Source organism: Macrotis lagotis, chromosome 1 (assembly GCF_037893015.1).
Source record: "Macrotis lagotis isolate mMagLag1 chromosome 1, bilby.v1.9.chrom.fasta, whole genome shotgun sequence".
Lineage (NCBI taxonomy): Eukaryota > Metazoa > Chordata > Mammalia > Peramelemorphia > Peramelidae > Macrotis > Macrotis lagotis.
Window position 1 is genome coordinate 706,883,106 of NC_133658.1, and position 16,107 is coordinate 706,899,212.

General features: G+C 33.8%; 1 protein-coding gene across 3 annotated transcripts in view; it reads left to right on the top strand.

Moving 5' to 3' along the window:
- Nucleotides 1-16,107, top strand: part of PLA2R1 (phospholipase A2 receptor 1) — a 153,731-nt gene that overhangs the window by 123,771 nt on the left and 13,853 nt on the right. For all 3 annotated transcript variants that reach the window (XM_074215874.1, XM_074215875.1, XM_074215873.1), the window contains exons 20-25: nucleotides 214-353; nucleotides 7,062-7,179; nucleotides 8,041-8,171; nucleotides 8,529-8,676; nucleotides 13,444-13,682; nucleotides 14,908-15,076. In XM_074215874.1, coding sequence (XP_074071975.1) covers nucleotides 214-353; nucleotides 7,062-7,179; nucleotides 8,041-8,171; nucleotides 8,529-8,676; nucleotides 13,444-13,682; nucleotides 14,908-15,076 — 945 coding nt within the window. The remainder of the gene's footprint in view (nucleotides 1-213; nucleotides 354-7,061; nucleotides 7,180-8,040; nucleotides 8,172-8,528; nucleotides 8,677-13,443; nucleotides 13,683-14,907; nucleotides 15,077-16,107) is intronic.

Consider the following 16,107-nt stretch of genomic DNA (forward strand, 5'->3'; position numbering starts at 1 on the left):
CTTAGAGCTTATTCATGATATTGTCCAGTTAATCAGTATTGCTTGAAAAATATATGATGAGTCATTTAATTATATTGTAGATATGATGCCAATATGAAAAATAAATTTTAAGAATGAGTAAACTTTAGTTTGTACAGCATTTGTCAAAGGGGTAGTTGAATCAACAATATTTTCAAAACCTTTCCATTTTTTTTTTATTTTCCCCTTTCCAAGGACTCTGGAGTAATGAAGATTGCTCTGTTTCTATGCCCTGTATTTGTAAACGAAAAAAAATATGCGTTATAGAGAAAGAGAGAGATGTACCAAAGCAGCATGGATTATGTCCCAAAGGATGGCTGTATTTTGACTATAAGGTAAACCTGATTTCCAGTGGTGAGTTAGGTTTCTATAAAAAAAAAAGTTTCCATTTGGGGAAAGTGAAAAAAAAATTAAAATGACTTTCAAGATCAAAAAAGCTGTGAGTAGGAAATGGGAATTTAATTTTTGGCTTTCACTCCACTTGATAATTTTTTCAGTTTATTGCTCCTACCTCTGTGCAAACATTTAGGATGAAGATTCAGCAGTCTATTTACACCTCTCCTCCTGGGCACTTCCTCAGCTTTATATAATCTCTTAATATAGCTAATATATTCGTCTGTGCCCATGCAGACTTGCTCTTCAGTTGTTTCATGCATATGAGTTTTACCTTGAGACAAAATTAAACTCCTTCAGGACATAGCCTGTGTCTTCCATTTCTTCCGCCTCCCCTGTGTTTGGGCTCACTATCATGTTGTGAACACATTATGAACTGACACATAATTTGCTTTGATTTTTCACAAAGCATTGAGTCTCCATGCAAACTGAAATAAAAGAAAGATTTACCAATAGGGCTTATGTTACCTTAAAAGTGTGATTTCATAGACTATGCTTAATTAACTCCTGGATATTTCCTCTATCTCCTCTGTCATGTCTAGTTTTGATAAATCATTCTATGAGCTTAAGTGGAAGCTGCTGCCATGAATTCTAAGAGCTACAATCTTTTAACGATTTATTATTTTGATCACTTAGAAACCCCATATAAGGTCTTGATCCCAGTGATTCATACAATTAAGTGAATAGAATATACATATATATATGTAATATTTCATTTATTTGAAATAGTATTCTATCTTTCCTCTGATTTTTCTTCTACTGTTAACTTGAAAAATCTAGACATTATTGTCCTATTTCTTACTCATTGCTCAACCAGTTCAGTGGTACAGAGTTTTTTAGACAATATGGTTGATCTCAATGACCATACTAAACAATTACTTTCTGTCATTTGAAACTTCAAATTTAAGTTACAGTATGAAAAAATTTAGCAATTGATACCATCAAATTATAAACTGAAAGATCTTAGAGTTTTAGCGGACTGCAAACTCAATGAGTTAATGCAATTTAGGAACCAAAATAAAAACCCCTAATGTAATATTGGGTTGATTGAGAAATAGGAATAGAAAAGTGATGGTTCCATCATCCTCTGCCCTCGTCATATTTCACTGGAGTATTAGATTCATTTCTTGACACCACAATTTAAGAAGGATATTGCTAAGTTTTACTGGTAAGTTCAAAGTGGGGCAACCAGGATGGGATAATGAGGGGCTTTGAAGATCAATTGAAAGAATGGGTCATGTTTACCTTGGAGAAGAAAAGAATTGGGAGGGGATGTGCTTTCAAGTATTTAAAGGTCTGCCATATGGAAGAAGGATTATGTTCATTTGGAGCATAACCAGGAGCTTTCATGGAAATTTCAAAGAGGCAGATTTAGTTTTAATGTTAGATAAAACTTTCTAACAGTTAAAGCTGTGGGATCTGCTGACTGGTCTTCAAGAGTGACTGAATAGGCTTTTACTGAGTATGTTGTAGAACAGATTCCTTTTGTGAATGAATTTTGGTTCATGGCCATTAAGCACCTCCCAACTCTCAAATTCTCTGATTCTGAAATTCATTTTTTTAATCTTAGTGTAGTTTTTAATCATTCTTAGGAATAATGTAGTTTCTCAAACATATATAGTTGGAACAGCTGAGGAAAAAGTAGAGGACCATAAGGACAAATTAATATATCAGATGATGCAGTGGATAGAGCACTGGACTTAGAAATTATGAAAACTCATCTGTCCAAGTTCAAATCTGGCCTCACATACTTACTAACTTGGTGACCCTGGACAAGTCACTTAATGCTGTTTGCCTCAGTTCCTTCATCTGTAAAATTAACTGGAAAAGAAAATGGCATATAACTACTATCTTTGCCTAGAAAATTCCAAATGGAGTCACAAAGAGTAGGATACAACCAAAAGTGACTTAAGACACCAGTATAGACTGGATCAGCCAGTCAATAAAAATTTATTAAGCACTTACTTGTCAGTCATTTCTAAGCCTTGGGTATAAAAAGAAGGGTAAGATAGTTTTTGCTCTCAGAAATCTCAGTCTAATGGGAGAAGGCAACAAAAATGGATCAAATGTCTACTATTTGCCTGGTACTATTACAAGTGCTTTACAAATGTGATTTCATTTGATTCCTCACAATAACCCTGGGAGGTAGCTGCTATTGTTATCACCATTTTACAATTGAGGAAACTGAGGCAAATAGAGGTTCTATGACTTGTCCAAGATCAGAGTAGAACCTAGGACTTTATGACTCCAAGATTTGTACTCTGTCCACTGTACAATCTAACTGCCTGTGCAAACAGCTCCATTTAAAAAAATAAAATCTATTTATAGGGTATCAGGCTGGGTAGGATGCCAAGTAGATGATAAAAATCCAAGTATAACTTTAGAAAGAGAGAAAAGAAACAAAGAAATAAATATCCTAGAGTCACATATTTGGTGTCTCCTTATAATATGGGTTCAAGTCATTTTCTAGTATTTAGCTCATTCTTCATCCTTTTTCAAATACTCTCAAATGGATCAGTGATCTCATCAATGTGGGTATACCCCATAGGGATGTAGAATGCAGCCCATCCATCGCAGCCCTCATCCACTTTCTCCCATAAGTTTGCTGCAAATGTGTGTGGAGGCTCTTCCTTCCATGTATGCTTTAAACTGCTGATATTACTTTGGGGGCATTCTATTTTTTTGGTTGTTCAAGTTATTTTTTTCATTTTTCAATGTAATGTTTTCCCCAATTACATGCAACAAATGCATTATTTTTGAATTAAAGCCACAGCAGTTGCCATAGTTAACCAGATATTTTTCACTCAGTCCAAACTAGTAATTAAATTTCCAGAAAGGTATTTATTTTATGCCATTTTCTTCTGGGATGAAATTTGAAGATGGCAGTGGTGAAGAAGAGAAGTTTTAACCTCAAGTCATTAATTTCTTTGTAACAAATCCAAATAAAAGTTCAGCATACTCCAATTCTGATGCAAAAGAGATAATTGTAAAAAGCTACTGCTTTAAAAGGACCGATTTTCTTCTTTAGATAAACTAAACAAAATAAATAATTTTCATTATTTTATCTCATTTTGGGTAAAAAATTTACATTAATAATCCAAAAGTGACTGTGATTAAGTCATTGGTTGATTATGTGGTGTGATTATAGGATCTTCTTCTCCAAGAAAAGTATCCCTTGAATATCTTATATTTGTCCAATAATCGTGTTTATCAGTTTTTCTTCCAATGACTCTTGAGTGATTGATTGAGTTTTTGTCCTCTATAGATATAACTGAGGCATTAAATGGTTGAGTTTGGTGTCTTTTCCCAGCATTTCAGAAAGCCCACAAAACTCTTCTTTAATAGTACAAAACATTCTAATGGAAATCCTTAACAAAAGCAACTTGACTAGCATTCACCCAGAAGGAAATGTGTTAAGGTACTTGCTACTAGGGAGCTGGGCTTTATGTCAGAAACAAAGACCCACATTTAGACACAAGGAGCCTTTGTCTGGAGAAAGAGGGCACTGAACAATTCAAACCATTCCTTTCTCAAGATAGACTTTGCTCTTCCTTTGTTGCTTTTTCATTTATTGTTCTTAAGATTTGTAGCTTCACTCTGATTTATTGTTAATATGAATCACAGAGTTTGTAATCCAGTCATTAATTGGTTTCACACCCAGCATATTTTTAAACATTTTCTTCTGTTTAATAAAATTATTTTGTTTGAATGCTATATCTCAAAATACAGGAAGCCATCTTCAATTTACAGTAACAACTACAAAGTGCATCACAGATGTTCGAACTGTTCATCAAATCTTAGACACAAGGATATTGGACTTTGTTCTATGGCTTAGTTTTCATTATAAATGAAAATGCTTCACTACTTCTTAGTAAATATGGTGTAGCAGAGTTTGGGGAAGCAGTGTGAGTGAGACACCACTGCCATGCTCAGGTGCCAAATCTCTGTCATGATTGCTGTGGGGTATTTTTCTCAAGAAAAGTATATGACCATATTAGTGAGGTTCACTATTGTCAGAACATAAAGCAAAGTCAGTAATAAATGATTTTTCTACTAATAAGCATATGCCACCAGTTTGAAATGTAAAAATAGAAACACAGAGAAAGGAAACCAATAAAATACTCTTTTCTAAAAAACAAAACAAAAAACTATGCTTTTAAACTGATTTAGTTTCAGATGTCTGGAAATTTCAAGGAGACAGACACATTTTTCATTGAGGTTAACAATTCCAATTCAGATGAGGTCAGTAGTGTCTGATAAATAGGAGTAGGTTACATTTCAAGATCCATGAGCATTTGAATACCCTCTTGGCGGGGAGAGTGGGAAAAAACCACTGGATTTGTAGTTCAAAACATTAGAGGTTCAAGCTTTTTTTCATAATGCTTGCTTCTTGGACTTTGTCATTTAATGGCAGTTTGCTCATCTGTAAACAACTGGAATAAGAGTATTTGCACTGCATCCCTCAATCTCCCAGAGTTACTGTGAAAATGAAATGAGATGATGGATGTGATGTACTTTGTTGACAATAAAATCCTATGTTTTCAGCTGTTATTCTTATCTGGCAAAAGTGACTTTTACACTAACAGGTTTTTCACCTTTATGGGGCTGGAATTCTTACCTAATACTAATATGAAGTAAAAGTAGATAGACAAGGCAAATCCTACCATCTAGAACTTCTTCCTAGTTATACAAAACATATATGTCCATGATACTTAATGTCCTATTGATATGATACTTAATTTATGAGAAAATGTACCCCCCAAAATATGATTTTATGTACTCTTTCTCTATTTAAAGTTTTATAAATGAAAATGAAATGATTCATTTTGTTTTGAGATTTTTAAAAAAATCTCAGTTTCTTTTTAAAATATTAAATATACTGTGGTGGGTTTTGCTAGCAAATTACCTTTATTGGATTTTGGTGCCAACCATGAAAGCACAGATCCTAAGCAAATATTTTTGTTTATTTTTCAGTAGTGGAGAGTCAGTGTTCCCAAACTCTACCATTATTACCACAAGTACTTTTACATTTTATCACAACCAAGAGCACAAAGCTAGAGGCACTCTAAGAAGAGTTCACATTTATATAATTTTTAAGGTTTGAAAAATTCTTTTCACAAAAACCCTCTACACAATATTGAGTGCCATCATCCCTATTTAAAAAAAAAAACTAGGGCTCAAAGAGGCTGTGATTTGACCAGTCATAAAGTTATAAGAACCAAGTCTCAAACCTAAATCTTTTGACTATTAAGATCAGTGCTTATTCCTCCAGGAGATATCAATGGCACTGGTGGTATTGAATTTTGTTGTGACTTTCTTAGAGCACCAGAGTAAGCAGAAAATGTTTTTAAATTAATTTTTATTTTTTTATTCTGAACCTAATGTACACCAAAGACAATAGGTATTTAATATATATCTAGCAGAGAAAGGGAATTGTCTTTATTATCTACAATTGACTTTTCTTTTTAAGTATGTCATGAGATCATCCTGCAGCTTTCAAAGCTATTCTGCTTGCTGCCTGTCCTTTCTGGTCTTCCTTCTGCTATTTAAAGTTGAGGCTATAGGGGCAGCTAGGTGGCACAGTGGATAGAGCACCAGCCTTGGAGTCAGGAGTACCTGAATTCAAATCTGGCCTCAGACACTTAATAGTTATCTAGCTGTGTGGCCTTGGGCAAGCCACTTAACCCCATTGCCTTGCCAAAAATACCTAACACTAAAGTTGAGGCTATAACTGCCCAGGCAGATAAAGAAAATTTCCAGAGCCTCTCTATGTAAAATATTTCAAGTTCTTTGAAAATGTCAAGTCCTGAAATAAATCAAAATCATGAATTAAAGAATAAAGGAAGCATCATGAATTGAGATAATAGAGTAGCAAACCTGCCATGCTGGGGTGGCTAGGTGGCACAGTGGATAGAGCACTGGCCTTGGAGTCAGGAGTACCTGAATTCAAATCTGGCCTCAGACACTTAATAATTACCTAGCTGTGTGGACTTGGGCAAGTCACTTAACCCTGTTTGCCTTGCAAAAACCTAAAAAACAAACAAACAAAAAAAAGGCTGCCATGCTGGGAGATGTCCAGCAGATATATCAACCAAAGAAACACATGAAAAAGTTTTTGTAGTTTTATGGGAAGATGGGGAGGAGGTCACAAGGCCTGGTCATGAGACCCCATTGACCCATAGCAATCTGGACAAGGAAAACCACTTCATTGTGGCTGTTTCATCTTTCATTCCATGGGCAAGGTCACTAGAAGCTGAGATTGAGGTTGTGTTGTGCTCCTCCACAAAGTGAGATCTCAGAACTGAAGGACCTAGGGTGTGATTCAGCTCAACCTAATCAAGAGTAACCATCTTAAGAGCAGGAATGTGAGAACATAACTGAAATTCTAACATTACAAGGATCACTTAAAGGAGTGGCAGTCCATAATTTATTTGGTTTTAACAATTTCTATCATGTTAACAATTTTCTCTCAAAACGTATTTTATTCAGTTCATAGATTTAGAGTAGGAGGGAACCTCTGAGGCCATCTAACCCAACCCATTTCACTATTGAGGAAACTAAGTTTAAGTTACTTGTCCAAGGTCACACAAATAATAATAAATATTTTAGAGGAGCTGGAAATAATGCCTTAAAAATAATTTTGTCCAAAGTGCTTCCTAGTGGAAATACCAAAGGATGTTGGACACCAGAAGAGCTGGAAGACAGCTCAAAATTTCTGTGCTGAAGAAAATGCAACACTTGCTTCCATTCAAAATGAAGTAGAACAAGGTATGGTACTGAAAGTTTAATTTTATCAAATTAACCATCATTAAACAAGTTTTAAATATTTAATTATGTGTTATAATTAATTCTCCATATACACATTTCTGTTCTTCAAAAAAAATTTAAACTCCTTGAGGGCAAGAATTAGTTTGCATTTTGTGTCTACATCCCTAGTGCCTAGCAAACACTTAGGTGTTCAATAAATACTCATTGAATAAATAAATATATTAATATCCTCAGTCTTGTTCTAAAAATAAAAATCACATTCAAGGTGAAGGTTGTAAGTGCATTGCCAAGACTGTATAAATATTCATTGTTCTAAGCAATGATCATTCAGATAGTCTAAAAAGGCTAGGGTGGTACATGCATAACAATAAGCTGCTGGTGTTGCATTCTTTTTGTCCCCTTGAGAATATTGTGCAGAATAAGGGGATATATGTGATCAGTTTCCTAAGTGGCAAAGAATGTAATATGTTGTTGGCACAATGAATTTTCCCTAGGTCATTTTTTGAAGATTTTTTCTTCCCAGGATGATTTGGGTTTTTGCCAGCTGTGCATTATAATTTAAGTGTAGTAGAGGGATTTTTTTTCCAGTAAAACAGCCATTACATGAACAAGCTAAAACTGTTTTGTTAAACGTGTGATAAGACCCCAGGCTTGGCCAGCTAATGTCAGTGAACAATGACATGAAATAGGAGAAAGAATGTATTACCTGAAACATAGACGAAATAACAAACTCCTGCTGCTGATTTGTAATTAAGTTTCTCCTTTATTTAAATGTAGTAATCATGGCTACAAACAGGGATATGTGATTATCCAAATGGTTTCCATGATATTAATGTTAGTAATGTATTCTTGTTTTTGCAGCTTTCATTACAATGAATCTTTTTGGACAGAAGGCTAATGTTTGGATAGGTTTGCAGAGTGATGATTATGAAAAATGGCTAAATGGAGAGCCTGTAATATATTCTAACTGGTCTCCAGTTGAGATAATAAATGTAAGTTGTGAGATACTGTTTTCAGAAGTCATTTAAATGATCTTGTTGAAGAAGGAAATTTTAGTCTAAATTATCAAGTTTTCTGTGGTACTAAATGTAATCCACATTAGTCTTATACTAATACATTTTTTAAAAAGCAATTCAATATTTTATTTCATGAATATGTTGATTATAATTATCACTTATTATTTTTACTTTGTGGTAAATTCAGTGGTTATATGAAATATTGGTTAACAATTTGGACATGAATTTTATAGTAATTATTTATATTTTAGCCAGTTATAAAGTATGTTCTATACTGGATTTTCAAAGGCCCACTGTAATTTATTTAACTCACTGATAAACTTTTTTTTTAAGAGTAAGAACCATAACTCTACAAATGTTCAAGAACAAGTTCCTCTCTGTGCTTTGTTATCAAGTAACCCTAATTTTCATTTCACTGGAAAATGGTTTTTAGAAGATTGTAGGAAAAAAAGTTTTGGCTTTGTCTGTGAGAAACCACAAGGTAAGAAACCTTTTAATCCTTTCCATTGGTAAATATTATAATCTTTTTCATATTTAATATAGCCATAACCTACATGCCTCCCCATGTACTTTCTTTTTACTGCTCCTAAGCATAGCAGAATTGATAATAAAGCTTATATATTTACTTAAATTGTATGTGAAGACTACAATGCAGAGTCTTGGACTAAGTTCTCTATTTAGGTGACAAAGAACACAACCAGATGAGTGTAGTCAAGTTGGGGGGTGGGGAGGACAGAGCCCAACAACAGGTTGCATTGGCTTCTATCCCCGTCCCCTCCAAATGGTCCCTGGGATCAAACCTGGCTGAGAATGCACTGTTTTTCACCTAGAAGTCAATACCACAAGAACTCCACGTAAGTTCAAAATCAGAAAAATTGAACCTGCAGAGCTCCAAAGATCCATTTGTTGGGAGTGCCAATGAGTTTTAACTGATTTGTGTGAAGTGTGAAGTGAAGTTCTTCTTCATGAAGAACTTTATATGTCTATCTTCTATCTAAGACCATGACACTGATGAAGGGAATGACAAGCTGTCAAGCTTGAACAGACTATCTTTTGTGCTAATTAGGAATCAAAATTTTCATTATTCTGCATTAGCTAATTTGTATAATACTTTGAAAACTTGATGGCACTAACTACATTGTCATTTATTATTATTATTACTTTTACTATTACTGTTATTATTATTATTGCATTTAAGTGATATGTTGAGAGATGGTGAACTACTAATTAAAATAATCTAGGAGGAAATCTTTTAGTTTTCATACTTATCATAAAATGATCATAGAGATCAATGGGATTTTGAAATAGGATAAAGACTTGATTAGACTACAGTCAATTGAATTATAGAATATAGAGCTAGATGAGACTTCTATGAATCATCTAGTCAAGCCCTACCCTTTTTCAAATAAGGAAACTGAGGCTTGCTCAAAATCAATCAACTATTATTAATAGAATTAAAATTTGAATTTAGGGCCTTTGACTCCAAATTCAGGATTTTTTTTTCCCCTTAGTATACAACAATACTACCTAAAGGGACTCAAGAGCTTGTCCAGGAGAATCTCTTAAAAATTTTAGAGTTATCTTTTACCGTGTCAAAATTATGGATACCTTGCATGCTTTTCCCCTCTAAGCATCATTACTCTTCTGCCACAATTTCAAACTGATTAGAGAGTTTTGTATTCAATCATTTATTCTTTGCAAGAACATTTATATTTAATTTCGCCTTATTAGATTCAACCCAATATCCTAAGATAATGATAACTTTTGGGATTCTCATCCAGTCTTTCACATTATTAGCTTGTTACTCCTCAGTTTTGTGTCATCTGATAAGCTTGTCATTTATGTCATTCATCCAAATCATTGATAAGAATGCCCAAAAGTCCCAGAAGCCCTCCACTACAAACCTCCATTCAAGTTGCTATCAAGACATCAATAATTAATCTCAGGGTCCAATAATTCAACTTAATCATATTATTCTTTAGTCATCTTCTCTCCATCTTCTATACTAGGAAATAATAGTCTTTTAAGAATAGGATTATGTTTTAGATCTGTGAATTCTTTGTTAATAGGGAACTTGTAGATGAAGAGACTAACTCTACCAATGCAGATCCACATATCCTGATAGTCTAAGAGAATGCTCAGAGCATTGAGAAAATAAGTGACTAACCCAGAGTTACATAATGGGGATGTGTCAGAGAGAGGACTCAGTTTTCTATCTACTGTCCCACACATGCTTTTCTAAAATCTAAGTAAGCAGATCTCAAATGTTTTTATATCAGGACCTCTTCATACTTTTTACTGTTTTGTTTTGTTTTGTTTTTTAGTTTTTTGCAAGGCAAACCAGGGTTAAGTGGCTTGCCCAAGGCCACACAGCTAGGTAATTATTAAGTGTCTTGAGACCAGATTTGAACCCAGGTACTCCTGACTCCAGGGCCAGTGCTTTATCCACTATGCCACCTAGCCGCCCCTCCTTCACACTTTTTAAAAAAAGTATTGAGGGGGGACAGCTAGGTGTCACAGTGGATAGAGCACCAGCCCTGGAGTCAGTAGGACCTAAGTTCAAATTCAACCTTAGACACTTAATACTTACTTAACTGTGTGACCTTGGGCAAGTCACTTAACCCCATTGCCTTACAAAAACAAAAACAAAAAAGTATTGAGGATTCTTCCTCAAAGACTTTGGTTTATGTAAGCTTTATCTTAAAAACAACTTAGTATCCTTGAAAAAATAGTTTTGTCTTCACAAATTCCCTGAAAGAATCTCAGAGACTTTAGAAGCTCCAGACCACACTTTGAGAACCTACAGATGTAGGTAAACCCTGATCAGGCTATTAACCTATTAAAAAGAAAATGAAAGTAATCAATCATGTTCTTGTTGAAACCATGGTGACCTTATTTTTTCATAGATTTTTATTTTTTTCTGTTAAATTTTTCCAATCTCATGTAAAAAATAATTTAGCATTTAAAAAAATTAATTCAAAATTCTCTCAATTTTGATGTTGATTATACATGTGAAGTCATGCAAAAGATATTTCCATATTAGCCAAGTTGCAAAGCAGAACCCAGACAAAAAAGAAAGTTTTTAAAATAATGTTTCAAACTGCACATAGATTTCATCATTATCTGGAGGGGAAAAGAATTTTTCATCCTTTAGAATTGTCTTGAATCATTGTCTTAGTCAGAGTAGCTAAATCTTTCATAGTTGATCATCCTTAACAATACTGTTGTTTTTGTATGTGTATCCCTTAATTTCCAATTCTTTGCCACTTCCAAAAGGGTTTCTGTAAATATTTTTATACATATGGATCCTTTTCCCTTTTCTTTGACCTCTTTGGGATATTGACCTAGTAGTGATATTGCTGAGTATTCTTAGTTTTATGGTCCTTTGAACATAGTTCCAAATGTTCTTCAGAATGGTTAGACTCCATTGGACTCACAACTCCAATAGTATATATTATTGTTCCAATTTTTCCTACATTCTCTCGACATACTGACTCTTTATGTTTGCTTCTCTCCTGATCACAAAATCATAGAATTTCAAAGTTAGAATGTATTCTGGCTATATACATTCCTCTATTTACCCTATTCTCTGCATCAATTTATACTTTTTTCTATGAATTCATTTTTTTCAGTTTTTACAGAATAATATTCCATTGTATATTTAAACCATATAACACTTTATACAACCATTCCCTATTTCAGTTTTTTTTGCTACCATAGTATTATTAATAGTCTCATTTTCAACAAATCCAAAGAAATCATCATTTGATAATAATTGCTGAGAAAACTGGAAAGCAATCTGGCAGAAATTAGATTTAAACCAACTCTTCCTACCATATACAAAATAAGCTCCACATGGTTATCTGAATGACTTAGATATAAAAGGCCATACCACAAATCAATTAGAAGACCATGAATCAAATTACTTCTCAGGTCTATGGACAAGAAAAGATTTCATGATCTCACAAGAAATAGAGACAATAGAAGATAAAATGTAAAATTGTCAATAGATAAATTAAAATGTTTTATACAAACAAAACCAAAACAGTCAAAATTAGAAGGGAAAAAATTAAATGAGGGAAAAATATTTTGTAGCAAATTTCTCAATAAAAAGGTTTCATTTCCAAGCTATATTGTTTTAAATTTATAGGTAGAGGAGCTATTTATCAATTTATAAAAAAATTTATCAAAAATGCTCCATTCACTTATAATTAGAGAAATTCAAATTAAAGTCACCTCACACCCACTGAATTGGCAAATGTTGGGGGGGGAACAGACACATTAATGCAATGTCATCAAAGCTATAATTTGGTAGAGTCTTTCTTGAATTCAACATGGAGCATATGCTACAGGCATCAAACTATTCCAAGGACTTTCAAGCTACAAAATAAGGAAATGATATGCTTTCTCTTTAGTTGCAGCCCAAATTGTGTGGATTATTGGATAAAGAATGAATTTCTATTCCAGAAGACCTGCCTTCAAATTCTGCCTTAGATGCTTACTAGCTATTTGATACTGAACAAGTGTTCCATTTCTGAAACGCTTTGTGTCTATTTCCTTGTCTGTAAAAAAAAAGGGGGGAGTAAGGGTTGTTCTCAGTAACTGCTAAAGTGCCTCCCATCTCTCTAAGTCCAAGGCCCAATGATACTACTTTGTTGAGGTCTTGAGTTGTACCACAAGCATTCCCAAAGATTTCTAAATTCCTTCATCCAAAATCAAAGTTTTAGAGCTGGGAGGGACTTTAGAAATCATTTTACAGATGAGGACCAAAGTTGAAAAGTGCTAGACCTTCCTTACCTAGAGTTATACATATTTAGTAAGTGTCTAAGATATGATCTGAACCCAGATCTTCCCAACTTTAAGTTCAGCATTTTATGAAAGGCAAATTTACATATTTTTGAGAGCTTCATACAATAGGAAATGTTTAAATAGACTACCCACAATTCCATAAAGTAGTTGGGTTTTTTTTGTTACTGGTCTTCAAAAACAGAAAATTTGCCAGAAAATTTCAGTATTTATACCAAAGTTTCAATGAGCACCTATTAAAGTTCTGTCATATGCCCTCTATTTAGTATCAATTTCCTGAGACATGAAATGAGTGAAATAATAAATTTTAATAAAATAAAAACAATTATGGTATATATGACTTGGAAGACCTGGGTTTTAGCCCTGGCTTTGCTGCTAACTAGTAATATAAGTAATTTCTCCTCTTTGGGGACTTAACACAATATTTTTTTATTGTTTGCAGATACTTCTGGACACAATGTAAATGCATCCAATATGTATCCACTACCAGAAACATTGGAATATGGAAATAAAACTTATAAAATAATTAGTGGCAATATGACCTGGCATGCTGCTTTAAAAGCCTGTATGGAGAGTGGAGCAGAATTAGTCAGGATTACAGACCAATTTCACCAATCCTTTCTTACTGTCATCATCAATAGACTAGGACATGCCCACTGGATTGGACTGTTTACCTCAGATGTAGGTATAAATTTTATTTTTAGGTATATTTTTGCATAAATAAGTATTGAGTGGGATTGTAAAATAGTAATAATAAAAGACTTAGGAGACTTGGATTTATCTCAACTCTGACACTGACACTGACTTAATAAGAACTCTAAGCAAGTCACTCAACTTCACTGAGTATTGACAATTGGACCACAGAGAAGAGTTTAGCATAACCATGCTGTCATAAGTTTGTTACCTTAAAAATATTGTACTGACACTTTGCCCAGCATAAACAAACATCATGGTGGTGACATGGGAAAGACCTATATCAGGAGGCCAAGATCTCCCATGGTATCCAGACCAGATCAGAGCAGAAGTGAGAAGAATGTCTTTGCACAACACTCCCCTCATTTTAATCAACATAATGTGCAGGTCATGCAATCATTCACTTGCTGTCATGATCTTCTTCAATTTCAAAGGACAGCAATCAGACTCAGAGAAATGATTTTCTGCACTAGCTACCTCACAGAGTTGAGAGAAAATGCTAATAAAACTAAAGTTCTACATAAATTAATTTACCTTTTGGGTGTGGCTAGTAAGAATTTACCATGTAATGTTTTGACTTATGTTTGGGAATTAGCCCATCTCTTTACTCAGTTTTAAAATATCTCATAATGGTCCCTTTTGGTATCTGGAGACCAAATTTGATTATTCTCTTACATTTATCAAACACTTAGCATTGTTCCTAGTAACAACTTGAATGTTTATTGACTTGACCAACTAGTACCATAATTTCAATAACCTTTGAGATTTAACTTGCAGTTACTGTTCCTATCACTTTGGTACAATGATTTGGAGAAGGTTTTGACTGTTTATTAGAAAATTTTGGATATCTAGGATCCAGGAAGGGATACGTCTTCTTATTCTCATGTCTAAATCCTATTATCCCTTAAGAGAGGGGTGAAAGTAGAAATATAGATATCAGGTCTGGCATCAGCTCTGTGATATCCAGTTTGTAAGGGGTCTTTACTTCAAAAGTCATTTTCATTCTAAGAAAGTATCTCAGCAAGGAACCTTAATTCACAAGTATTTAAACTGGGGTCTGAGAACTTTTTTTTTTAACATTTTGATAATCAAGATAATTAGTTTCTCTTTTAATTCTTTATATTTTATATTCTACATTCACCAGATAGACAAAGGAATTCAGGACATAAAAAAATACTAAAATCACCCAATTTGATTAAATTTCCTTCTGTAGAATGGTCTTAATTTTGAGTGGTCAGATGGTACCAAGTCCTACTACACTTACTGGGAAGATGAAGGGTCATCATCTGTGGGTGAATGTGCATTTGTGGCTATTAATGGACGTTGGAGGCGTGCAGACTGTGAAACACCTCTTCGAGGAGCCATATGTCACGTGCCACAGGGTAGGATCAAGACTAACAGAATGTTTATCATTTATTTTATTCAATTTAAACTTATTCACTAATACTTAAAAGATAGTCTTGCATAGATCAGGTCTCATAAAGGGGATCATATAACATCTTCTAGGATTCAGCTTATTTTGGCTTTACTCTTCTTTGAGAGAGCACTAAAAATTCATAGTTCTGTTTTATAGACTAGATTCTACCACTAGTAAACTGTGTTTCCATGGGCAAGTCATATCTCTAGGCCTTAGCCTTAATTTCCAGAAAATGGTCTAGATGGTCTGTAAGATGTCTTCAGATTTGATTTTCCATGACTCTGAGATTATATCTATTTAGTATATGAAATATGAACTGTGAGTTGCAGCTAACTAATCCTTCCAAGGTCCCATTACTCCTATATTCCAACAGTCCTTACTTGGAGCTAATGTAAATCAAATCATTTAATTTACATTAACTGATGAAGTGAATATAAAGATCTGATCCTTGTTAGAGTTAGCCCTGTTTTATCTTTAATATTCTTAACACATTTTTTAAATGCTCCACAGAGTTCTTGTCTGGGAAAATGGCACTGGAAAAAAATCTGTGCAAACAAGGATAAATATACACACAATTTATCCCTTTGTTTAGAAATAACGAGGACAACAGCTATTTAATAAGCAAATCATTAGCAGAAGGGTAAAGGCAAAAACAACCTAGTAATTTGTGGATCATTAATGGACTTTAGCCAACAGATGGGCATTTACTGTGAAAGATACTCAAGGACTTTATGAAGTCCTTTATAGACTTTCAGAAAATGTGATATCTTGGGTTTACAGATACAATAAAAATAATCCATCATTTAAAAATCAAATCGATAAACATTGAGGACAACTACATTACAAACTTTGGCATGATATCATCCTTTTTTAGATCACATACTAAATGTAAAATGACCACTCTAGATAAAAACTCTAAAGTAGACAACATAGTTCTTTAAGATGGGAATCATGCTTATTTTCTTGCTGTTCCCCATAACCTCTAGCATATAGCAC